At 42.6% G+C, this 25,222-nt stretch overlaps 1 protein-coding gene across 2 annotated transcripts in view; it reads right to left on the bottom strand.

The window, feature by feature from the left end:
- Nucleotides 1-25,222, bottom strand: part of MEGF10 (multiple EGF like domains 10) — a 197,169-nt gene that overhangs the window by 34,591 nt on the left and 137,356 nt on the right. For both annotated transcript variants that reach the window (XM_075541483.1, XM_075541484.1), the window contains exons 10-13: nucleotides 24,543-24,717; nucleotides 22,401-22,521; nucleotides 21,500-21,663; nucleotides 18,734-18,836 (exon numbers count right to left, since the gene is read on the bottom strand). In XM_075541483.1, the coding sequence (XP_075397598.1) occupies nucleotides 18,734-18,836; nucleotides 21,500-21,663; nucleotides 22,401-22,521; nucleotides 24,543-24,717 (563 nt within the window). The remainder of the gene's footprint in view (nucleotides 1-18,733; nucleotides 18,837-21,499; nucleotides 21,664-22,400; nucleotides 22,522-24,542; nucleotides 24,718-25,222) is intronic.

Here is a 25,222-nt window from a genome sequence, read left to right as displayed (position 1 = left end):
TCCTGCAAGACATCCCTGAGGAGAAGCCATATGGCCCTGCCCCAATGCAGCCCTGGGTGCTGGAGCAGCCGTGTGGAGACTCCTCACAGTGCTGAGATGCTTACATGTTCACTGATTTAGCTTTCCTCCTGCAGTTGGCATCATTGTGTCTGTTTTGTGAGATGGAGGAGGACTTTGTGGATTGGTGTCGGACATATGGGTTAATGTTGGACTTGTGGGCTTGGGCAGCACTGGGTTGGGATGTTTCTTGATGTGCACTTAACCTTTATATAAAGCTCTCTCTCATACATGAATTTCTGTGGATTTCTTTCTCTAAAGTACCCAGACTAACACAATAACTCTCCACTATTTACTGCTTCGCTTTTTCTTTTTCCTTCTGTAACTCTCTGACATGTTATTGTTGTTAGGAGCTGTGGAGTTGTTTTAGACCTGTAGCAACCCTATGCATGACAGAATGAAACACTGCCTGGTCCAGGGCCATTCTCGCAATTGCTCCTATGCCTGAGTCCATTGATGCAGACACTGTGTCAGTGCATATCTTTGAGGGCTTTCCTAACCCTTGCTCTCCCTCTACTTTACCAAGCATGATGGCCTTTTCCAGGGACGGGACTCTCCTGACAACATGCATGTAAGTATGTAAAAATGAAGTCTTGCTGTTTGCCTCTCAGGACACCCCAACCATACTTTTTCCAAGACAGATGCATTTGGCCTTCTTGCAGTCCATGGCACGTTCAATGTGCCTCTCCAGCACCCCACTTCAAATGCAGCGACTCTTCTTTGGCGTTCCTTATTTACTGTTCAACTTTCATGTGCATAAGAACCAATGGGAAATATCTGGGTCAGGAGCATCTTAGTCCTCTAAGTAACATCTTTGCCCTTTGATATTCTAAAGTGGTCTTTTTCGGCAGATTTGAACTAGGCAAGTATGTATGTCATATGATTTCCTGACTGCTACTTCCAAAAGCTTAGGTTGTAGGCCCAAGAAAAATGAAATCATTGTTAACATCAACATTTTCCCAATTTATGTGGACAATTGATCAAGTTGTGAGGAGTTCGGGGCTTTCTTTACATTGACTTTCAATCTGAACTGAAGGCTGTAATCTTTGATTTTCATTACTGAGTGCTTCAACTCTTCTTCACTTTCAGAAAGCAAGACGGTGTCATCTGTATATCTCAGGTTTTTTAATTAACCTTTTTTCAAACCTGATGCCCAATTCTTCCTTCTATGGTTCAGCGTTTTGGATTATTTCATCAGCCAATAGATTTAATAAGTATGGAGAGAGGATACAACCATGACACAAACCTTTCCTGATTTTATAACATGTAAAATACCCTTTCTCTGTTCAAACAAACAGATCTTGGTCTATGTACAGGTTAAAAATGAGCAAAAGGCAGTATCTTGGAATTCTGATCTTTCCAAATATCTATAATTTATTATGATGCACACCATTTAATGCCTTTGCATAGTCATACATCACAGATACACATCTTTCTGGCATTCTCTACCTTCAGCCAAGATCCATGAGATGTCAGTAATGATATTCCTCATTCCACATGCTCTTCTGAACAGGGCTTGCATTCTGTCAGTTCCATGTTGATTAAGTGCTCCAACTGTGGTTGAACCATCTTCGATAAGATTTTACTTGCATGTGATATTAATGATATTACTCAATTTCTACATTCTCCAGGGGCACATTTCTTGGGAATGAGCACAAATATGGATCTCTTCTAGTTGGTTGGCCAATTAGCTATCTTCCAAATTTTGGTCTTCTTTGTATTGAGTCATAATCCATATTGAAGGCTGCAATCCTTGATTTTCATCAGCAGTGCTTCAAGTCCTCCTCTCTTTCCAGGCTGTGCCATCTGCATACTGCAGGTTGCTAACAAGCCTTCCTCCAATCCTGATGCCACATTCTTCTTCACATGATCCACCTTCTCTGAAGATTTGCTCAGCATACAGATTGGATAAGTATGGTAAGAGGATACAACCCTTTCACATGCCTTTCCTGATATTAAGCCATTCAGTATTCCCTTGTTACATTTTCACAACTTCCTCTTGATCCACGTACAAGTTCCATATGAGCACAATGAAGTGTTCTGGAATTCCCATTCTTCTCAAGGTTTGTTATGAGCAACATAGTCAAATGCCTTGATTAGTCAATAAAACACAAGCAACTATCTTTCTGGTATTCTCTGCTTTGAATCAAGATGCATTTGACATCAGCAATGATATCCCTTGTTCCACGCCCTCTTCTGAATCCAGCTTGAATCCCTGTCAATGTCGTACTGCACCTGTTGTTGGGTGATCTTCATGTATGTGAAATTTTACATGCATGTGTTATCTACTACACTACAGTTGTTCTCAGCTATACTACAGGAGTTGGCAACCTTTCTAATGCCGTGGCCCTTTAACACAGTTCCTCATGTTGTGGTGACTGCCCAAACATAAAATTGTTTTCATTGCTACTTCATAACTGTTATTTTGCTTGTTATGAGTTGACCAACCACTGCGAAAGGGTCATTCGACCCCCGAAGGGGTCTCGACCCACAGGTTGAGAACCCCTGAACTATAGGGTTCTATAGTTTGAGCATTCTGTTAGATCACCTTTCTTTGGGATGAGTACATATATGGATCTGTTTCAGTCAGTTGGCCAAATAGCAATGTGGATTATAACAAATTATGAATAACCTTGAGAAGAGTGAAAATCCAGATCACTTCAATTAGCCAAGTAGCTGTCTTCTAAATTCCCTGGCCAGACAAATAAGGGCTTCCAGTGCTTCATCATAATGGTGTCCATTGGTCAACTAGGCAATACTGTTCTCTTGCACATGGACGGCATGAGTTGTAGCTACTTAATGGCAACCAATAGTAACAATACAAGGAAAATCATTAATTGAGTTAAAAATCCGATGCAAACTTAATTTGAGGAAAGTTTCAAGAAGAGTAGCCTGTTAAAGGCTTCTGAGTATTAAAATCCAAATCCCAATTCTTATAACCCGGAGTCACCACTCCTCTTAAAAGACAGCCAAAAAGAGATACTAAACAGATTGGACATCTGATCTGGAGCAATACAAGCAAATCCCAGTAAGGACCTGAGTGATGTGCAAGTTGATTAATCATAGTAATTATCTGATTAATTTGATTCTCATCTTATAAATTGACCTGATTTTTCACACTCACAGAGTGAAGGCTTAGGAATGTAAAGATAGCTATTTATTATTTTATCAGCTCCTTGCCAAATCTCTTCTTCACTTTATACTTAATAAATGCTATTAAGATGAGATGGAGTATAGTTTAGGTCAAACAGTATATTCTGCTTTCTTACATTATAGTTGTAATGATTTATGTAAGACTTAGTAGACTCTCAATCAGAGCATATTAAGAAAAATGAATCCAGATCAGATTGATAAATCTGAATGATGCGATCCTTCATTTCCTCTCCATTCCCTCTTACCTCAACAGGCTTGTGCAGCTGGTTACATAACCAACAGTCGTAATTAGCTTTATCAAGATAATTTTGATATAAGTATTAAGGTCCTTAATATAACAAGAAGATCCATTGTAAAGATAATCTTGTTTCACAAAACGTATCCATCATTTCCATAGACTCAAGACCTTCTAGAGCTCATCTATCAAACCACCTGTTTCTAATAATGTAAGCAGATTTCAACAGAACCAAGTTAACTTCTAAATAACTTCCACTTCAGGATTTCAAAAAATCTTACCTTTGAATGGAAATAACAAACTTTCTACTCTCAACTTCCCTCCCCCCAACCCAACTAAAAAGAAAAAAAAAAAGCATCTCTTTTAGTTTTTTTCTGTAATCAACAACATAGAGTCATCATTTTGTGGATATCTAGGTGACATCTATTGAAGACAATATAAACTGTATCTCCATCAGGGAATAACACCAGGTAAAAGTGGACAGCTTTCTCCTTTTGATGCATCCTGTCTCCTATTGCCGCTCCTCCCCTTTCAGCTGTTCTGAAAAGCTGCCTGTCCTCTTACCGTTCCCTTCATCTTGTAGTGAGCAAAGTACGAGAGGAACAAATTCCTGCAGACTTGCGATCTTCTTTTGAGAATTTGAATTTTTGAATGAAGCACACATTTTCAAAGCCTGAGAAATGCACCTCAAATAGTCATCGTCGGTATCTGGTTCTTAATATGATCTTTGATGTAAGGGCAGCTCTGCAATAAAACTGTCTTCAGACTGAGGAGTTGTGTGTTTTAAGTGTTCTTGTGTGTGAGTGTGTGCGTGTCTATCCATTAATGATCTCCATCGATGTCATCGTACTCTTGGCCAGCTTCACTAGAGGCCAAGAAGACGGGATTTTGCTTTTGTGTTGATCAAAGAAGAAATAACTCAATGCCTGTTCAAGAACTGTGGTGGGTTATTACCCTGTTGGTAGCCATCCTGATAAGGAGTTGTCCAAGAGAAATTGCTTTCGATGCACTCAACCGTGTATCAGGATCATAGTCATGGAAGGAGATACATAGAAAGGGGGAGGGGTTCTACAAGGAATAGTTGGTGCCACATTCAGAGACCCATAGAAGCATATGTATATTCTTCAGGAATCACATGAGTTGGGTTTGGCTGAAACTCAGGGACGGTCAGCAGCGAGGTATGGGCCTCAGGTGCTGGACAGTAGACCTACCAGGCAGTAAGCAATAAGCATGCTCTTGGTGTTAATTAAAAAAATAACATTTACTCAATTTTAAAAACCCTGCCATTGAGTCTATTCCAATTCATAGTGTTTGCAGAAGACAGAGTAGAACTGCCCCTGGGGGTTTCTGAGACTGTGAATCTTTCCATGAGTAGGAAGGCTCACCTTTCTCTCAAGGAGCGTTTAGAAATCCGACACATGGCACACTAGATCACCACGGCTCCTTTGGTGGTGTTGTTAGATGCTGTTGAATTGATTCTAACCCATAACGACCTTGTGTACAACAGAATGAAATTCTGCCAAGTCCTGCACCATGCTCACAATCGCTCCTATGCTCGATCCATCATCGCAGCCGCAGTGCCAAACCATTTCCTGTAGGCCTTCCTCTTTCTTGCTGTCTCTCCACTTTACCAACCAGGATGTCCTTCTCCAGGGACTGGTCAATCCTGACAACATGTCCGAAGCATGTAAGACAAAGTCTCACCATCCTTGCCTCTAAGAAGCACTCTGGCTGTACTTTTTCCAAGACATATGGGTTTGTCCTCTGACAGTCCATGGTACTTTCAATATTCTTCTCCAAAACATTGATTCTCCTTTGGTCTTCCTTATTCAATGTCCAAGCTTGGTTTTAACAGGGACCAAATAAACAAATTTTTTTTTAAGTTGAAGAGGGATATAATTATCTCTTTGTGTTTAAAGAGGAGAGAGATGTTTTAATGTAGTTGATCCTGGAAGACAGAAGACCTTTTTAACTATTTTCCGTTAACCTGCCAGTGAAATATGATTAGAATGATAAGACCTTGAACCAGGTCAGGGGCAGTTGGGATTCAGGGAAATGGATTAATTCTGGGGATATTTATGAGAGTGCAGAGACAGGGTCTCCCCTTTTCCCCTTTCCACCCAGAGTATTTTATGATTTTTGACAACTTTGTGTGTGAGAGAAATGATGCTTGCCTGTTTTTGCTCACTACAGTGCTGAGCACAGGGAAGACATTAAATATTGGTTGGATGAATCAATAATAAAAATTCTTTTCAGAATAACATTTAGAACAACTTTCCAAGTGGATGGAGCTGCCATATCATTCTCAGTGTCCTTGGAGAAGGACATGTAAGACAGGGAGCCTAATATCCATGTATCTTGGGGCTTCTGTAATACTGAAAATGTGTCCAGGGGAAGACAGTCTATCTTTCTCCTTTAGAGTGGCTGATGGGCTTGAGGCCCGGACCCTGCTGTCCGCAGCCCGATGCCTAACCCCAGTACACGGATTTTCACTGTGAATTGGGGGAAGGTTTGCCAACATATCAATGTTTCCCTCTACTAGTCATGCACATTGTGCTCCATGCATTCATCGCCATCCCCACAGTATAACATCCCTCATCCCACTTCTTTGCTGTTTTCCCCCTTTCCATTCTTCCTTCTTTTCTGTGCCCTCTGAACTTTGTATTTGGGAAAATGCTGCTCGTTTGATCTTTCTTGTAAGCAGTCTGTGCATCCACAGTGTAGCTGTTCACCTTATTGACCTGCTACTGTTTGTTTGAAAGTTGAATTGTGGGGTGAGTTCACTCCAGCCTGAAGGATGACTATAGTCTTGGGGCTTCCACTCTAAGGAAAATCCTACTAGGGAATTTTAACCATTGGAAAAGAAACACAGTGCACTGCTTCACCCCAGGTACTTCCTCATTCCTGAATGCACTCATCCCAGGACCCACTTCCTCCTTTACTAAGGACCATGTCTGTGCTAGAAATCCCTGCCTTGCTCCTGCAGATAAAATATAAAAACCAAGCCTACCGCCATTCCAGTTCCGGATATTCCACAATGCTGGTTCTGCTGGGTCGTCAGTTAATAAAGGTTTCCTTTTTCCAGTTCTCCAACAGTGCCTCCTGGTCACTCCCTAGTCTCTGTTTTGCTGTCACACCACCAGTTTTGTTCTGCACTTGTCCCCAATCTGCTTAGGACTTTCTAATGCATTCCCCTTCAGAACAGTTGGTAGCGGTAGCCAGGCACCATCTAGTGCTGATCTCAAGATTGTGGAGGCCGAGTTGTGCAAGATCCATTATTAGATTTTTCAGACAAATTGTTTCCCTGTGTTTTTGAAAAGTTTTTCTTTACTCTCCTTTGCTCTGGATAAGGAAAGACTACTAGTTGTCTTGGCCACTCACGAGCTTTTAAGATCCCTTTTGCTGTTCACCCAACTAGGATGTAGAACATTCTCTTTGTAAAGTATGTTGCTCCAATTGACCTTAATCTCCCCCTAAGACTCTGGTCATGAGCTCCCAGGCCCAGTAACTCTTACCTCAAGGTGTTTGGTTATACCTAAGATGTGTCATGGTTTTGCTCCTTGTAAGGTATATGACACTCTTGGACATGTTTGCAGCATATGTAAATACATGCGGAGAAAGAGCCTATCAAGGCAAAGGAAGCCACTGGAAGGAGCACAAGAGAGACAGGCAACAGAGGCAAATACTATTAGATATCCAATCCGGAAATAACAGATTAACAAGCATCTCTAAGTGGATACAGAGAGACAGGCAACAGAGGCAAATACTATTAGATATCCAATCCGGAAATAACAGATTAACAAGCATCTCTAAGTGGATACAGAGAGACAGGCAACAGAGGCAAATACTATTAGATATCCAATCCTGAAATAACAGATTAACAAGCATCTCTAAGTGGATACAGAGAGACAGGCAACAGAGGCAAATACTATTAGATATCCAATCCTGAAATAACAGATTAACAAGCATCTCTAAGTGGATACAGAGAGACAGGCAACAGAGGCAAATACTATTAGATATCCAATCCTGAAATAACAGATTAACAATCAATCATCTCTAAGTGGATACAGAGAGACAGGCAACAGAGGCAAATACTATTAGATATCCAATCCGGAAATAACAGATTAACAAGCATCTCTAAGTGGATACAGAGAGACAGGCAACAGAGGCAAATACTATTAGATATCCAATCCGGAAATAACAGATTAACAAGCATCTCTAAGTGGATACAGAGAGACAGGCAACAGAGGCAAATACTATTAGATATCCAATCCGGAAATAACAGATTAACAAGCATCTCTAAGTGGATACAGAGAGACAGGCAACAGAGGCAAATACTATTAGATATCCAATCCTGAAATAACAGATTAACAATCATCTCTAAGTGGGTACAGAGAGACAGGCAACAGAGGCAAATACTATTAGATATCCAATCCGGAAATAACAGATTAACAATCATCTCTAAGTGGGTACAGAGAGACAGGCAACAGAGGCAAATACTATTAGATATCCAATCCTGAAATAACAGATTAACAAGCATCTCTAAGTGGGTACAGAGAGACAGGCAAACTGAACAGAGAGGGGATGCGAAAATACACAGGTTTGATAGAGGATATTTCAACCTATTTATATTTTTATATTTATATTTTGTGTATCTAAAATAATGGGCAGCCTCAAGTCAAGTATAGACATGCTTGCCTCGCTTCTTTTTGAGAAGATATACTTTCACGAGCACAGTTCTTTATGTTTTAATGTCAGTCCCAATTACAATAGAGCAATAGAAGAATTAAAACACTACTTGAGGAAATTCATCTGGACTATTTACCAAAGAATAGATAAATACTTTAATACTCACTTCAGGAAATAACTCCCTAAAATATTTGGAGCAAAGGGTAAAATGGGAAGGAAGTATCTTTAAATTTGCAGCAAAGTCTAGTTCAATGGCAGTATTTTCCCTGATAAATCCTCTAATGCTGATAAGGAGAGCTGGCAGGGGCTGTTTTTGCCAGGGCCACGGACAAAGAGCTCTTTGACAGCCTGCACAAGTTGCCAGGCAATGGCTGAATGATCGTGATAAACTTCAGTGAGGCAGCTCGAGAGAAACGCTCGTGCATTTAATGCCTGATGCAGTATGCCAGGGGCCCCAATGGGAGCTAAGCATTCACTGGGCATTTGTGATCACATGAAAGCGGTAAATCAATCGTCTGGGGTGTCGTTAGTTTTCCTCCCAGAGATATAACCCAAATTCCTTTTCCTGTTTAATTGCTAATATTCTTTATGCCACTATCACAACATTTGGGGAGTCGATGGAAGAAATGAATGGTTTGGAGTGCATAGTATTTGCCTGGGCAACAAGCGATGACACATGTATTAGAGCAAAGAGAGGGCTTTGTTCGTAATAATTGGGTTTGGTAAGTGTAGGCTTTAAGTCATAACGTCAGAACATTTTTTTCCTGCTTTTAAATTTTCCAACCAACAAAGTGCCACCGTATTGCCCTGTACAGACACAAATCCCTAATGTGTCCATCTCTGCTGACAGGACCGGCTGCTGTGAGTGGACGTGAGCTTCTGTGGTTGGGATCTTACATTCCTCTTACTTTTTGTTCCCCATGGCCAAGCACTATCGCCGCACAGGACATGGGGATACTCAGTACATGATTGTCTATTCGACTCTTTCTGTTTGGACACTATGAATTTTAGAAGCCCTTTAAGAGTGAATCTGCTTCATCTAAGCAGGGCAGGAAATAACCTTGATCAGTCAGCCTTTCGAATCAAAAATGTTTGCACCTGCAGCTGTAAAACAGAAATATACCAGAGAGCCTGACTTGCTTAAATCCAAACCCTTAATAAAAAAAACACCAAATAGACCCTTAGATTGGGAAACCTGGGAGATTTGGGGCCTTTTTCTACAACTTTCTTTTCAGGAAACAAGCCCCTCCCTCTACTCTTGCTATAGAGGCTCAGCAGTTGGCTATCTGAGTCCCTTCCCCCAGTGCTAAATAGACAGACAAATACACAGTTGTATGTGCGTGTGTGCGTACATAATCTAGATTCCTCTATTCCAGTGATTCTCAACCTTCCTCATGCCGCGATCCTTTAATACAGTCCCTTACATAGTGGTGACTCCCCCAACCACAAAATTATTTTTGTTGCTACTTCATAACTGTCATTTTGCAACTGTTATGAATGGGGCGACCCCCAAAGGAGTCTCGACCCACAGGTTGAGAACCACTGATCTATATCTATACTTCAAAGGGTCAGTTACTGAGTCATTTACATTCATTGATGATTGAATGTTAATCAAACTCATCAGCTTGGCATAAGTTCCCAAACTAATTTGGCTTACCACCCCGCCCACTTTTAGGAGAAAAAAAATTACTCAGTGCCTTCCTAGTAATTAAAAACCTTTGTATTATAACCCTTAATCCAGGAAAAATTGCAGGCCTCTACTTTCGCAGCCCCCTTGGATTGTTCCAGCGCCGCCCCCCCTCACCACCACTTTGGGATATACTGCTCTAAAGTATTCCTGCCCCCCTTATACATGCAGATTCTCTAATAAGCAAGGTAACTGTGGGTTTACTTGTGCTTAAGAACTAAGCTGTGATGTGAAACTGTTGGATTCAGATTATGAGGTAAGCACAAGTAAACACGAATAAAATCATGCTCATAGTACTTAAAGGCTCTTCCGACCCTGTCAGGAATGATACATATCAGAGGAGGTGTTGGTTCTATAGGAAAAGGCTGTTGGGTTGGGAGAGGGACAGATGCCAGCCCCCGCTAGAAGCAGACTCTTTGATGTAGTGAAATAGATGTGGAATTGTTCACTACTCGTTACTAAGTAAGCACAAATAAGCCTGGGAGTAGGCTTTACCTTGCTTAGTGGGTAATCTGACAGTCCCTGGTTTTCCCTTACCTGTCACAGGCCAAAGAAGCAGGTCTCCCATCATCATCACAATTGGGGTAACATTAAGCCTTGAGGGACTACTTGGAGGGGAGCAGTTCCTGGAAAAGCCCTTCACTCACTGCATGGACCAAACTTGCTCTTTCTCTGAGGGCGGTTCCTTCTGAAGAGGACGGCCCACATCAAGAGGGGATGTGCTTTCTGGGAAGGATGGAGATGCCCCAGTCTTCTTGTGGATGTGCCTGCAAGCCTCCTCCTTCCTTCCAACCTCCCAACTTCTGGTCTAGGCTCTGGTAAGCACTCACATCGCCCACACTCTCCCTTCCCCTCCTGACCTTCCCACCGTGCCTGAGAGTAGGCCCGGTCCCTTCTCCACAGCCCAGCTCTATTTGACATCCTAATCTACTTTTCATGAGTTTAGTATTCAACTTTTACAATTTTGGGATGAATGCATCCTAAGGCTCCTCTACTCTTTTGCCGATGGGAATCTGTCTCTTCAAAGAACTGTTCCCCTGGACCCCACCCTCCTCAGTAACCAAAGAAGCAAGTCTTCTAATTGCTACCACATAAGCCACCAGGAAATTTTCAGATTACCAAGGGCGGGGTGGGTACGACCCAAGAATCAAAAGCCAAAGTCAGCATAGACGTTCAGTCTGAACTCCACTGATCAAGGAGCAGACTTTGAGAGATTTCCAAACCTTTTCTAAATATGTGGAAAGGGGTTTGAGGTGTTGGGTGTGGCTCCATCTGTCACCTCACCCACTCTTCACATTCGCATTTGTGTGGAATGGAGACCCAAAAGATGCAAGCGAAAGAGCTCCCAGTCACTTTGATTTAGGTAAAGTCAAGAAGGAGAGAGCCCTGGTGGTATGGTGGCTCATGCACTTAGCTGATAACCCCAAGGTTAGTGGTTCAAGCCCATCAGCTGCTCCACAGGAGGAAGAGATTAAAGTCTCAAGTGGAATAGAGCCAATGGCAATGAGTTTGGTTTGGGTTATTTTGGAAGAACCAAATTGGAGACTGTACATGTTAACAGACAGTTTGGGTGAGATCTTGGTAGACTACTGTTGGACATGGTTGACTTGCTTCTAAGTCCTAAGGAGCCTGCCCATCCTCACAATTGTTGTTATGTTTGAGTCCATTGTTGCAGCCACTGTGCAATCCACCTTGTGGAAGGTCTTTCTCTTTTTTGCTGACCCTCTACTTTATCAAACATTATCAAACATGATGTCCTTTTTAGGGACTGTTCTTTCCTGATAACATCCAAAATGCGCGGGACAACTTGCCATTTTGACTTCTAAGGAGTATTCTGGTTGTATTTTCCCCAAGACAGATTTGTTTGTTCTCCTGGAAGTCAAAGATACTTTTCAATATTCTTCACCAACACCATAATTCAAATGCATCAATTCTTCTGTGATATCCCTTATTCATTGTCCCAGGTTTCACATGCATATGAGGCAAATGAAAATACCAAGGCTTGGGTCAGGTGCACCCTTGTCCTCCAACTACCATCCTTGCTCTGTAATACTCCAAAGAGTATTACAATACTTTTGCAATACCTGATTTGATTTCTTGACTGCTGCTTCCATGAACATTGAGGGAGTTAGTTTATTGTGCCAACCTAGCTGATAAACACATGTGGGGTTAATTGAAGGGCAAAGGGATAAATGGCTCAGTGAGCCTCGCCTTTCTAGTTCTGGGTTCTCTTGCTTTGTGATGGTCACACCAGGGTGCAGCTGCCTTAGCAGTTCCCTGCTTCAGCTTGCAGGACTGACTTACTGCAAGACATCCCTGAGGAGAAGCCACATGGACCTACCCCAATGCAGCCCTGGGTGCTGGAGTACCCATGTGGAGACCCCTGCCAGCACTGAGATGCTTACACATTCACGGATTCGGCTTTCCTCCTGCAGTCAGCATCATTGTGTCTGTTTTGTGAGATGGAGGAGGACTTTGTGGACTGGTGTTGGGCATATGGGTTAATGGGTTAATGTTGGACCTGTGGGCTTGGCCAGCACTGAGTTGGGATGTTTTCTTGGTGCGCACTTAACCTTAATATAAAACTCTCTCTTATAATGAGTTTCTGTGTATTTTGTTTCTCTAAAATACCCAGACTGACACAAACATTGATATGGATTCAAGTAAAATTAAATCCTTCACAATTTCAATCTTTTTTCCATTTATCGTGATGTTGTCTCTTTGGTCCAGTGTAAGGATTTGGGTTTTCTTTCCATTAAGAGGAAATCCATACTGAAAATTATAGCCTTTGGTTTTCATCAGCAAGTGCTCCGCAAGCAAGGATGTACCACCTGCGTATTGGAAGTGGTTGATAAGCCCTTTCTAATCCCGATGCCGAGTTTTTCTTCATTCAATACAGCTTCTTCTATATGTGTTCAGCATATAGACTGAATAAGTATGCTGAAAGGACATAACCCTGATGTGCACTTTTCCTGACTTTAAACAATAAGGTATTTCCTTGTTCCGTTCCCTTAGTCTATGCATAGGTTCTGCATGCGCATAATTAGGTAAACTGAATGTTCTTCAGTTTGTTGTATTGCTCAGCAAATGGGTGTTCTGGTTGGCAGATATTATAGCAGAAAAGAAGAAAGAAAATACAAAATATATTTTCTTTATAAGTAAAGAAGAAATGCTTCTACTTTACTCAGCTATACTAGAGATGTAAGTGTATATATTATATTTTACTGATAATAGCTGTGTGTATGTGCATCTATGTCTGTGTACGTGTGTGTAACAGAAATCGAGAAGAAGGGGCATAGGACACAGTTATATTCTACCTCTCGATATTTTTTTAACATTTTTTCTCATTTTTAAACTGCAAGCTGCCTCTTTTCGATAGCTAGTGTATTGGCTAAACCTTCCAATAAGATTTTAAATAACCACATATAATAATAGTACAGACATTTTGAAAAATAGTACATTTATTTCACTAGTATCGAGTATTCCATCTCCAACTTCTATTTATATTCATCTTAATGTCTGCATTTTGAAGACAAACTTCATGAACAGGAAAAATGAGACTGTCAATTGTAGTTCCTTTAACAGGAACAGGCAGTCGAGCAGGAGGCAGCAGAGGGAAGTTAAGAGAGTGTTGAATATCCCACATGGTAAGACTCCTGCATCATATCCAGCTGGGGCATGGTTTTCTGTTTAGTGCACCTCTTTGAGAGAGGTACAATGCTTTCCTGACTCTTCTCTCTGGCTCCAAACTAGGATGCCTAAGCAGCTGCTCCCCACAGTGTCCTCAGTAACCAAGCCATGTCGCCATCTTGGTCTGTTTACTTGGTCTAAGGAAATGCTCCGGCCCCTGTGTTAGATTCCACTGATTACTTCATAGAAGTTCATTGTTACCACACACATGGATATGTAACATCTCACACAGAGCAATGAGGAGAGGAAACAGAATTACTTGCTTTCCTCAGCTTATGTTAGTTATTGGGCCTCAAATATGGTGTCTAAATGAAAATCAAAGCAAAGCTTTTGCTACATTGAGAGAAGTGCGTACAAGCTATTTACTCAAAACAAGAATAATCATGAAAAAAACAGCTTGTCTATCCAGTGTTATAAATGAACTGGCATTCTGTATAAATCATACACAGAACCTGCTCCTGTTTTCTGTTAGAAAAACAAGGCATTTCTTGGTCCTTTTATAGAGCGTCTTTTAGAAGATCCATAAACATCTTTCCCCTATTCATGTTTGCTTATATGGAGTTTGTTTTTTGAATGTGTTGGGTGACCTCTCTCAACATGTTCACAGTAGGTTTAGATCAGTTCAGATGTTGATCGACCACTAGCCAACGCAGGAGACGCACAGAATGAAGTCGGTGAAGTGACCTGGCTGCCTGAGGGCAACAGAGTGTAGAGATGATGATGTAAAAAGAGTGTGCACAAGACATACTAGGAGCCACGTGAGACAGCCAAACCTCCCCCTCCCCGGAGAAGCAGGCCAGTCACAGACCACAGCTGGAGTGCAAGATTATGGTGTGTGACAAACGTGCTGCATCCCCACAGGAGACCAATGGGTCTAAGGCCATATGTGATCATTTGTCTTACCCCGTGACCCAGACTGTGGAATGCAACTAACATATTTTCCGGCTGGTTCCCGGGCAAATCATAGCTCCTGCTTTTTTCATGTATGCTAGAGTATGTCTTTCCCTGGTGTGCTCAGTGTCCCCTTACATTCTTTCTGTGTTTACAAGACAAGTGGAGATTTGGTAGACCATGATGCCAAGCAAACTCTGTGCTGTGAATTCACCAGGAGTAAAACTGGACTTCACCTCCCTTGGGTCATTTCAATATGCTGCCCACTCTAAGGGAGAACATCAAGAACCCTGGTGAAGTCCCCTACTCTGGTTTGGTCTCTGGTGTAATCTAATGTTAATATTTAGTAAATGAACACAAAAGAAAAATATAGGAAGGTGGAATTTCATATTTTGAAGTGAGCATTGTCAGCTTTTCCAAGTCAAGGGAGAATTACAGTGTCAGGATGGCTTGTATCTTCTAATATCAGAAATATTTTCATTTACAGAATTATTGACCTACTTCCCAAAGAAGTTCTCAGAAAGTGGAAATCAAACAGTGAGAGTTTACCTCCATCTTCTTGGTCAGAAACTAAAAGGCTCTCTGCAACGTCCGAGAAACTAACACTCACTATGAAAAGACTCTGGTGATATTCCATGTTAATAGACTGGGAGATTTAATATTCTTAACATGACAATCATTCCCAAATAATCTACAGAATTCCATAGAGTTTCCAGCTTTCTCCTTTTCAGAAACAGACACACTGGTTCTAAAATTGATATGGAATTTCAAAGACTCTTACAGCAAAAGCAATTCTGAAAAGTGTAAAACTGGAGCACTCAAACTATGTGATTTTAAAAGTTACTAAAAGCATGGATAGTCAAGGCAGTATAGTGCTTGCATAATGACAGACAGATCAGTGGAATATAATTGATCTTCCAGAAGTAAGCCCTCACATAAACCTATGTTCAATAAAGAGGTCAAGATTATTCAATAGAGAAAGACTGGTCTTTTCAGGAGATGGTGCTGGGACAACTAGCTAGACACATATGAGAGTTGGGCTTCTATTTCATACAATATATGCATACTAATTCAAAATGAAATAAAGTCTTAAATATACGAGCTAAGATTATAGAACACTTACAAAAATATGGGCATACATCTTTCTGACCTTGCATTAAGCAATTATTTCCCAGATAGAACACCAAAAGCACACGCAGCCAAAGAAAACAATTGATAAACTGGACTTCCTTAAAATTAAAATGTTCTCTGATTCAAATGAAAAGATAATCCACATAATGGGGGGGAGTTATGAATCATAAATCGAATAAGGAACCTGTCTCTAGACTATATAAAGAACTCTTACAACTCACAAACAAATAACCCGATTTTAAAATAAGCTAGGGAACCACATGCATTTTTTTTCAAAAGGTGATATATAACTGGTCCCTGTGTACATGGAAAGGTACTCTGCAGAATGCGCTACCGGGAGAGTGCAAATCAAAACCACAAAGAGATGCCACTCCGCACCCCTAAGATAGCTACACGCCAAAGGACAGGTACGAATATGTGTTGGAACTCTCATGCATTACTGGTAGCTGTGTAAAATGGCACAGCTACTTGGGAAAAGAGTTCAGTAGCTCTGCAAAAGATGTGAAGTACAGGTAGCCAATATGGCCCAGCAATTCTTCTCCTCAATATACGTATCCAATATTTATACAGCTACACAAAAACTTGTAAATAGATGTTCAAAGCAACATTATTCATCACAGCTAAAGAGGAGAACAATCCAAATGGTCTTCAGTTGATGGACAGATAAGAAGAGATGTATCCATACAATGGAATATTATTTGACAATCAAAAGGAACGAAGTACAGATGCTAAACTATGGGAAAAATCTTGAAAAAACATTTGCTAAGGAAGCTAGTCACCAAAGACCACATCCGGTATGAATCCACACTGTCCAGAAGAGGCCAAATTTTAAAATCGCAAAGAAAGGTAGTTGCTCATAGGCTGCGGGGAGATGGTTTGGGAGTGAATGCTAATGGGTAACAAAATGTCATACAATGGATTGTAGCAATGGTTACCCACTACTGTGATTATACTAAAAATTATTGATATGTCCACTGTAAATAGTTATGCTACACAGTGTACAGTTATTTCCATTTGGGTTTTATTTTTAAAAGGAGGTGGGTGGCTGGGTACCAGCACTGGTCACTGTGGCCTTCTTCTGCAATTTACAGAGGTCTCGGTTTCAGTAGAACCCCAGCCCTTTCTGAAAGACGTCCATGGGTGACAGTAGTGTGCAGTGACATCTGGCTCTACTGGGAAGAGCATGCTGGTATAAAGCTGCCTCAGTTGGGAATCCACTCAGTTTGGATTGGTGATTGGGATCTTGCCTTGATTTCCTTATTTGTAAAAAATGAGAAAATAAAACCTCCTATATGTAAGAAGTATTGTGAATATTTAGTAAGTACTCAATAAATATTGTTTATTACTATTTCTCTGTAGTCTTCATTGTATAAATATATATTTTTAAAAATAAAATAATATTGTCCTCACTCCATAAATTCCAATATGTGATCTCTCTGGTATTAAGTCATACGATTTTTCTCCTGAAAGATTTATCTTCTTAAAAAAATGAACCATCACATGCATAACTCTTCTTAATATATTTTAACCATTGAATTGCATGGTACATGAATTATATGTGAAAAAAACTGTTAAAAAGTGAGCTTCACAAATTATTCTATGATTAAAACTGAAAAAGCATTACTAAGTATTCTGTGTGGTCTGGTGCAAGAGGCGGCTGTGAGCATTATTGCACTGCCCGGTGCCAGCTCTAGTAACAGCACATACACATGTGTGCTCACACCTACATAAATGTAAGCAAGCGGTATAGTAACGGCTATATTACATGCATGCGCACATGCTTTAAAAATAACTTTAAATGGGAAGATTTTTTAACATTTGATTCATTTTTCTATCTCTCACCCAGTGTCTAGTCTAACAGACTTTCACTGAAAGTAGCTATCTCAGCAATAAATATCGTAATCACTATTTTACATTTGGTAGAAATAGTCAGGACTACCTGTAGTTTAATCATCCCAATGTTCGATAACTCCCCTAATGCCTATTCATTTCCCCCTGAATAAGTATTTTGAATTAGAGTGGGTTTGCTTTGTCCCTTTTGGGGAACCCGACTGCCACATAGAAAGAAGAGCAAGATGCCAACGTGCCTGCACAGTTTGTGTCATCCTCCACCGCATGTGAGGGCTTCTCAGTCTGAGGACGTAGCCCGTCATCATTTTCACAGAGTCTGAGGACGTAGCCCGTCATCATTTTCACAGAGTCTGAGGACGTAGCCCGTCATCATTTTCTCAGAGTCTGAGGACATAGCCCGTCATCATTTTCTCAGAGTCTGAGGACATAGCCCGTCATCATTTTCACAGAGTCTGAGGACGTAGCCCGTCATCATTTTCTCAGAGTCTGAGGACATAGCCCGTCATCATTTTCACAGAGTCTGAGGACATAGCCCGTCATCATTTTCTCAGAGTCTGAGGACATAGCCCGTCATCATTTTCACAGAGTCTGAGGACGTAGCCCGTCATCATTTTCTCAGAGTCTGAGGACATAGCCCGTCATCATTTTCACAGAGTCTGAGGACGTAGCCCGTCATCATTTTCACCGAGTCTGAGGACGTAGCCCGTCATCATGTTATTCAATTTTCCTGGGAACTTTTTGAAGTCCCTTTGTGCAAGATGGGAAACAACGGCAGTTGTTTATAATATATATAATGTATATAAATAAGGAAAAACTTCCACTCTGTGATTAGAAAATTGGTACTAGTGTGTTTTATGAATTTGTCATGACTTAAATGTTATTGCAAGAAAAAGAAACTTCAAAATCGTTTCTCGCACAGAACCTTTTAATATCTACATAGTAATCATATTAATATTCTGTGCCTCACTAAGTGAACCTAGTTATGTTCTTATGCTTTTTTGGCCAATGATTCTTTCTTCAGTGTTCAAAAAGTACCACAGGAGTCTTGCTGAGATTCTCAGAGCAATTTACACTGTCAGTTGAATAGCGACAGTGGGACCTTTTGTGTGGGCTCAGGGGGCTGTCCCTGCACAAATCCACAATGGCCACCCCCGGCTTACAGATGAACTGAACTGAGCAATGCTACATCTTCAATTAAAAAAAAAACAGGCCATAAGTTTATAGGAGACATTACTGTATTTTCTTTTCAGAAAGGTAGACCTGGAAGTGTTTCTCTGGAATTATAAGGAAGAGTATGTGTTAAGTTGACGCCTTTCTACAACCATCCCAATTGTGTCCTAGGATCTCACCTGACCATCCAGGGAGGCAGCGACAGTGGCCCGTGGTGGGGTGGCAGCCGTCCGCGTGGCTGCAGTCACAGCGCTCAGCACAATTCAACCCATATGTGCCATCCTGCACGGAAGACAACATTGAATACAAGAATGAGGCACACAAAATCCCATGACGGGAGGCAAAAGGCCCCTTTCATAGCCAGTGCAGACACAGGCTCCTCCTCTCCCCAATTTATACCTCCCAGGAATACCAATGATAATCCTCTCTTTCCACCCTTTGAACTGTAGGCTCCAGGAGGCTAGCATTTTAAAATCACCATACTTGGACACATGGTATGAATGGTGAAACAAAATGCTTATTGTTGTACCTTCATATACAAGCTAATTAAAAGAACACTTGGTTATCTTACTGTACATTCCAACCGACATACTTATTTTTTGTTTTGTTCCTAGAGATTTGTAAAAATAGTTCAGAGCTCCCTAACATGCATTATCCTCTTCTGCCCTTTGGTAGAAAAGGAAGGCCATGCGCTGATATGAAATCTCTTAAAATTAATAGAAACATCCATTTTATGTATATACAACTCAAATAAAATTAAGTTGATTTATGAAAATTCTTTGGTTTATTTTTGGCTCATTGAGTATTCTCTTTTCATGGAATGAGTGCCCTGGTGGTGGAGCAGTTTTGAGTTACACTGAGATCCACAGGGTTGGCAGTTTGGAACCAGCAGCAGCGATGCAGGAGAAAGAACAGACTTTCTACTCCTGTAAACGGTGACAGTCTCAGAAAACCACTGCAGGTCACTATGAGCCAGCATGGATGTGAAAGCAGTGAGCTTGGTTTTGGCTTTTTCCCAAAGAGAAGTCTCAACCACATGAGCTATCTGGACTCCCAGGAGGGAGCATACTCCTCTTGCTCCTCCCTGCCAGGTCTTCCCATTGCCACATGCACATCAGCTTGGGTGGTCCAATGAGAGGAGACTCTTTGTGAACATGACAGCTTCTCTTGAAGGGGAGGAATAAAGAACTCTGCGTTCATAGCCCCATTCGTTTAACCAAAGCCCGAGGAACTACGAGGAAGTACTACAGACCCCTCACCTGGCCCAAGGACTAAGAGAAGCATGGGGTGTCCATACCAAGAGGGGAAAATAGCAGAACAGGAGGAGAAGAGGTTGTCGGGGCTTAAAAGTATTCTCAGTTGTTGGAAACTTTTAAATGAAAAGAACACAAAAATAAATGTCTTTTTGGACTGTACTAGTGTTTGATGAGAAGTAAAGATTGCTAAGGAAATAAAGGCGTGTGAAGAAGCACAGTAGAGTTGGAGGAAAAGAAAGCAGCATTTCCCATCTGGGGTGGGGCCAATGAGATTTCATCGCATGCTCTTTGGTCATGTTTGTATTACCAGGAAGGACCAGTCCCAGAGAAGGACATCCGGCATCCTTGGTCAAGTGGAGGGTCAGAGGAAAAGAGAGAGACTCTCCTTGTGGTGGATCGACACAGTGGCTGCAGCAACTGTCTCAGACATGGCACTGTTTGTGAGGAGCGGCACAGGACCAGGCAGGGGTATGGTCTGTTGGATGTAGGGTTGCTATGAATCGGGGGCCACGTGGTAGCACCTAGCTACAGGTGGTGGGTGTGAAAAGGCATTTGGATCAGATTTGGCTCTGCCACCCTGATTCCACCCAGGCACTGTGGAATGACGTGAGCCCTTGCCGATCGACTAACACATGTTCTATACAAGCAAGAAGAAGATTGTGCCAGGGGGTTGTTTTGTTTACATTTAGACGAGTGAAAAGACCACTTCTAAGTACTGATCATGTATTCGCTGCTCAGGGGTGGGACACAGCAGAGCTGACATAACTGTTGTGGAGAGCTGGAGTGGATGGAATGGCCGAGGGCAGGGCCCTCCCAACACCTCCAGAACCAGGTTGCAGGGACTGAGGAGGAAGGGCAGGGACAACAGAGCCGGTGCATGGAAGCCTTCACCTCTGGCCCAGGTGACTGGGGTCATGGAGTCATCTCCCTCTCAGAGCGCTGTCCAAGGAAGAATGAATGGGCCCAGAGAAAAGAACTGTGATCGGAAGAAAGAGTGATGGAAACACGGGAAAGAAGCAAGCCAGTGGTCAGCGGGAGAAAAAGTGTACTGCCCATCGGTGTCCTCAGCCAGCCTTCGATTAGACACACTGTGGAATCGCCAAATGACTGTAAGACTCAAAGGAGTCCAATAAACTGGAGGCAGGTGTGAAGTTGTGAAATCTTTGGAGATTCTTGGGACTCTAGAGATATTGCCAGTAAGACACAGCTGTTTCCCAAACTCCTTTCGTCACCTCACTGAGCATTTCAGTGACCCCAGTCACCAGCCCCCTTTTAATACCCTGACACTGTCTACCCCGAAGGACAGGCGATTTCCATTATAATAGAAACACAATATTTGGAGAGATGACATACACTGGGTGTTTGACAAATGCTGTTGAGCAGCTGCCACCAAGAGATGGGTGTGTTCAGGACAGGAGGCATAGAAGGGTGTGGACGAACAGGGTGGAATTGAAGGGGGGCAGAGAGAAGCATTTCCACATCTAATTTCCATAATGATGCATCATTTAATTGCAGTAAAAACATCGTAATCCTTCTAATAGTTACTAAGGTTTTGTTCACACTCAGGCACTTTAAACCACACACACACACACACACACACACACACACACACACACCCCTGCAAAGAGCAGCCAACCCTACCATCAGCCTCCCACAGGTATTCCCCACTAGTGCATTGGTCTGGCGTACCTGGCAAATCAGTTCACATTTCTCCCCACGCCATCCAGGTGCACATGTACAGGTCCCATCCAGGGTGTTGCAGGCTCCCCCGTTGAGGCACTGGCAGGTTAGGTTACAGCCAAAGCCCCAGGTGCCACTGGGACAGCGGATGGAGCAGTCCACGCCATGCCAGCCTGTCACAAGATGCCAACGCCCAGGAGAAAACAAAGGGAGGAAGAGGTTTTGTAAAGGCTGTCCAAACCGCATTTCCCTTTCGAAACATCGTGGGGATACAACGGCGTGCCCCTCAGCTTCAGTGGTCATCGGCTCTGCCGCTCAAGGTCCCCATCAGAAATGACCAAAGGGGCACTGGAAGCACCTGAACCGTGTGGGCCAACATCGAAGCTCTGCTAGGGAAGAGCTGAGGGGCTTGGCATATGCACCGGCCTGCAGCGCGAACTGCTGCGCTTTGCTCACATCAGGACAGTGGAGTCTTCGTAGGGCAAAGGTGAGGAAGGTTTTTCCTGAAAGAGCAGCCCCATCTTTGAGGCAGGATGCTATACACATATATCTGGGTATCATGGCTGCCACAGCACCTACAGAGAACACAGTCTAGCCGAAGAGAACATACAAGTGGAGTATGGCTATGGTCTTCGGGATGCCGCTAAGCCAGCACATTTAGGGGCATGGGCACATGCCTCTTCCCAAATACTCAGAGACTCGCAGACTTTTGCAGCTGACAGCAATTTCAATGACCATCTAATCCAAGCCTCTCCACTTGACCCTAGAATCGAGTCCGTACTGGATGAGGGGCTTGCCGCAAATAGATAGCAAATATGGCTGGAATAAACTCTGAGTGAGGGTTTCTTTCCTGCGACTCGGGGAGAGCACAGGGCAGGAGCAAACCCAAGGCTCGGTCACCCACTCTCACCTGCCTTGCAAGTACAAGAGCCGTCGGCAGGGGAGCAGACAGCATCGTTGTTACAGCCGCAGCGGGAGGAGCAGTTGATCCCATAGGTTCCCAGAGGACACGGAGCAGAGCAGTCACTCCCCTGTGGACAGTGCAAGGAGGGAAGGGATTTGCTGGCTGAAGTAAAGTTGTACAAGATACAAGGATATGGCTTGGCGATGCTGCTTAGATTTCCTCTCTCTTCAAATAGATTGTACTCCGAAGAGGTGTGACAATGTCACCGTTCTGCAAATCTTAGACTTTCAGGCACAGTGGCAGCAGGACTATGTATTGTTGTTACTGTTAGTGGCTGTTAGGTTGCCTTGGATCTGTGGTGACCATGCAAAATACACCCCCACCCCCATGATTGTTGGGGATCAGACTGCTGTGATCTACAGGGTTTTCATAGGAAGATTGTCATGCATGTAGATAGCCACACTTTCATCCTAGTCTGTCTTGATCTGAAAGTTTTACTGAAACCTATTTCATGTAATATGCACTCTCCATTGACGTTAGGGGGTAACTGTGCATGGGGTGCATTGTTTGGGAATCGAACCCAGGCCTTCTGCATGGAAGGCAAGAATTCTATCACTCAGCCACTAACGCCACTGAGAGAGCATTAAGTGGGACTCACCCCAAACTGCTGCTTTAATTCTTTCTTCCTTGGTAGCAAAAATGAAAGCTTTTGTGTTTGCGCAAACAAATAATTAAGTAACCATACATCGTTAACTGTGGTTTTAAAATTAGACAACCAGTAACTATGCATCAAATCACAATGGGGCATCCTCAGCTTCCTCGCCTCATAGGCCATATTGTCAAGGTGAGATACAAAGAAGTAACACCTAGCCTCAGCCAGCACCGCCACCCCATTGGTTTCCTGGCAGTGAGCGTTAAACAGAGAGTTGGGCTCCGCAAGGTGACAGAGGCCGTCTGTGAAAACAGAAGCAACTTCTTTAAGAGCAAGTCGATCCAAGTGGGGCCCAACGACAGGGAAGGGATGTAAGTTAGGGTCGTCTCCGCTCTGAACCTGACGATCCGCCCATCCTGCATGATGCGCTCTGGAATTCAGCATTCTTCACAGTTCAGCATTCTCCCCGTTTAAATGGGAGAAAGTAATTCAAGAATGACCTATTTTCCTTGAACACATGGTTTCCAATTCTGGGGTTAAGAAATTCTAGAAAATATAGCCAGTGTACTCTATTAGAGTCCCATTTTTAAAAAAAAGATCTGAAAACACATATACAATGAACCATGTAATGGAAATACATACCAACTTATACTAGCTATTTTCATATTGCAAAGAATTAAAAACATACATGGTTAACAATAATACCTACCACACTCTAAAAAGTAATTCCTTTTAATAAAGCACAGTAAAGCCATTACTTACGGAATCATTATAGTTCAGCACATATATTTACATTAAAAGTTAATGCTGCACACATATTTTTACCAGCTTTATCAGGAACCACTCTAAGGTAATTATTTCTATTTATACTGGTACTTTCCCCTTTATTCTCTTTCACATTAGCCATGGGATAATGTTAGCACATCCATTTACTTCCAAAAAGATCATGTAGTCGCAGCCGTATATTTATAAACCCCAAACAAGTCACCCCTTCATCTGTTGATGGAACAACCAAAATGGGGTTGATGCATACAATGGAATATTGTCAGCCGTGAAGATAAACGAAGTCCTGATGCACCATCAGTGTTTCTTGAAAATGGTACGCTGAGTGAAACAAACTACTTACAAAGGACCAAATACTGTCTGATCCCACCCACCTGAAAGAAGCCAATATCTAGAAACCCAAGTTTGTTAGTGGTTACCAGAGATACAAGGGGTGAGGAAGCGCTCTTGCTGGGGGTGGGGGTGGCACAGCGTAGAGGGTAATGGTCTGCGTGGGATGCAGGTGTGTGATAAAAGAAGTCAGGAAAAGGTAAGCGTGGGGTTCTGCAACCTGAAAAGGATCATCAGTGTCCTTGAACTGTACCCGAAGAACCCATCAATCTGGCAAAGGCTTTGCTGTGCATGTTTTCACCACAGAGCAAATAAACAACCATCCCGTGAAGCGAGGTCATGCAACTTGAGGTGCTGATGTGTTCCAAGCCCAAGTCACTCACTTTGAATCCGGGGGCACAGGTGCACTTCCCGGTCACACTGTCACAGTCAGCTCCGTTCTGGCAGCTGCAGATCTGTTGGCACGAGTCCCCATAGAATCCAGGAGAGCATGTCTCGTTACAGTAGGGTCCAGACCAGCCTGGCTTGCAGGCGCACTCTCCAGACATGGGGTGACAGCTGAGAGACAGGGATGAAAGGAATCAGTCACTGCGGGGTCAACGTGACACCCAAGTCCTGTGCAAATGCTGCTTTTGCTATGATCACTGCAGAGGCAGAGACGTCCATAAACGATCATTTAAACTTCATTCCCAGGCTTGGCATGGCTTCACTAATTAGCTGCAACCCGATTGATCCTGCAGAATGTTGCATGAAATCAGCATCATGCTCTAACAGGATGACTGTTATAGACACAGCCTTCTGCCTGAAATTAATTTTAATTATCTTAAATAAAAAGCATTCACTTAATAAGGTTCCAACTCGATGAGAAGCCCTAAAGAACTTTACCCAGGGACTGATATCAAAGCCGTTAGCCAGAGTGGTGTCTAAAGAACTACAAAAGCAGACCCTGGCTCACATACTTGGTGGCAGAACAGCTGTTTCTACCTGAAACAGCAGTTGCATTGTCAGCCAGGCAGCCAGCTGTTGCTCCATGGCAAATGGACACATCAGCTGCACGGCGATG

The sequence above is a fragment of the Tenrec ecaudatus genome, chromosome 2, assembly GCF_050624435.1.
Source record: "Tenrec ecaudatus isolate mTenEca1 chromosome 2, mTenEca1.hap1, whole genome shotgun sequence".
In the NCBI taxonomy this organism is placed as follows: domain Eukaryota; kingdom Metazoa; phylum Chordata; class Mammalia; order Afrosoricida; family Tenrecidae; genus Tenrec; species Tenrec ecaudatus.
The sequence above is the reverse complement of the archived record's forward strand: the minus strand, read 5'-3'. Positions and strand labels throughout refer to the sequence as shown.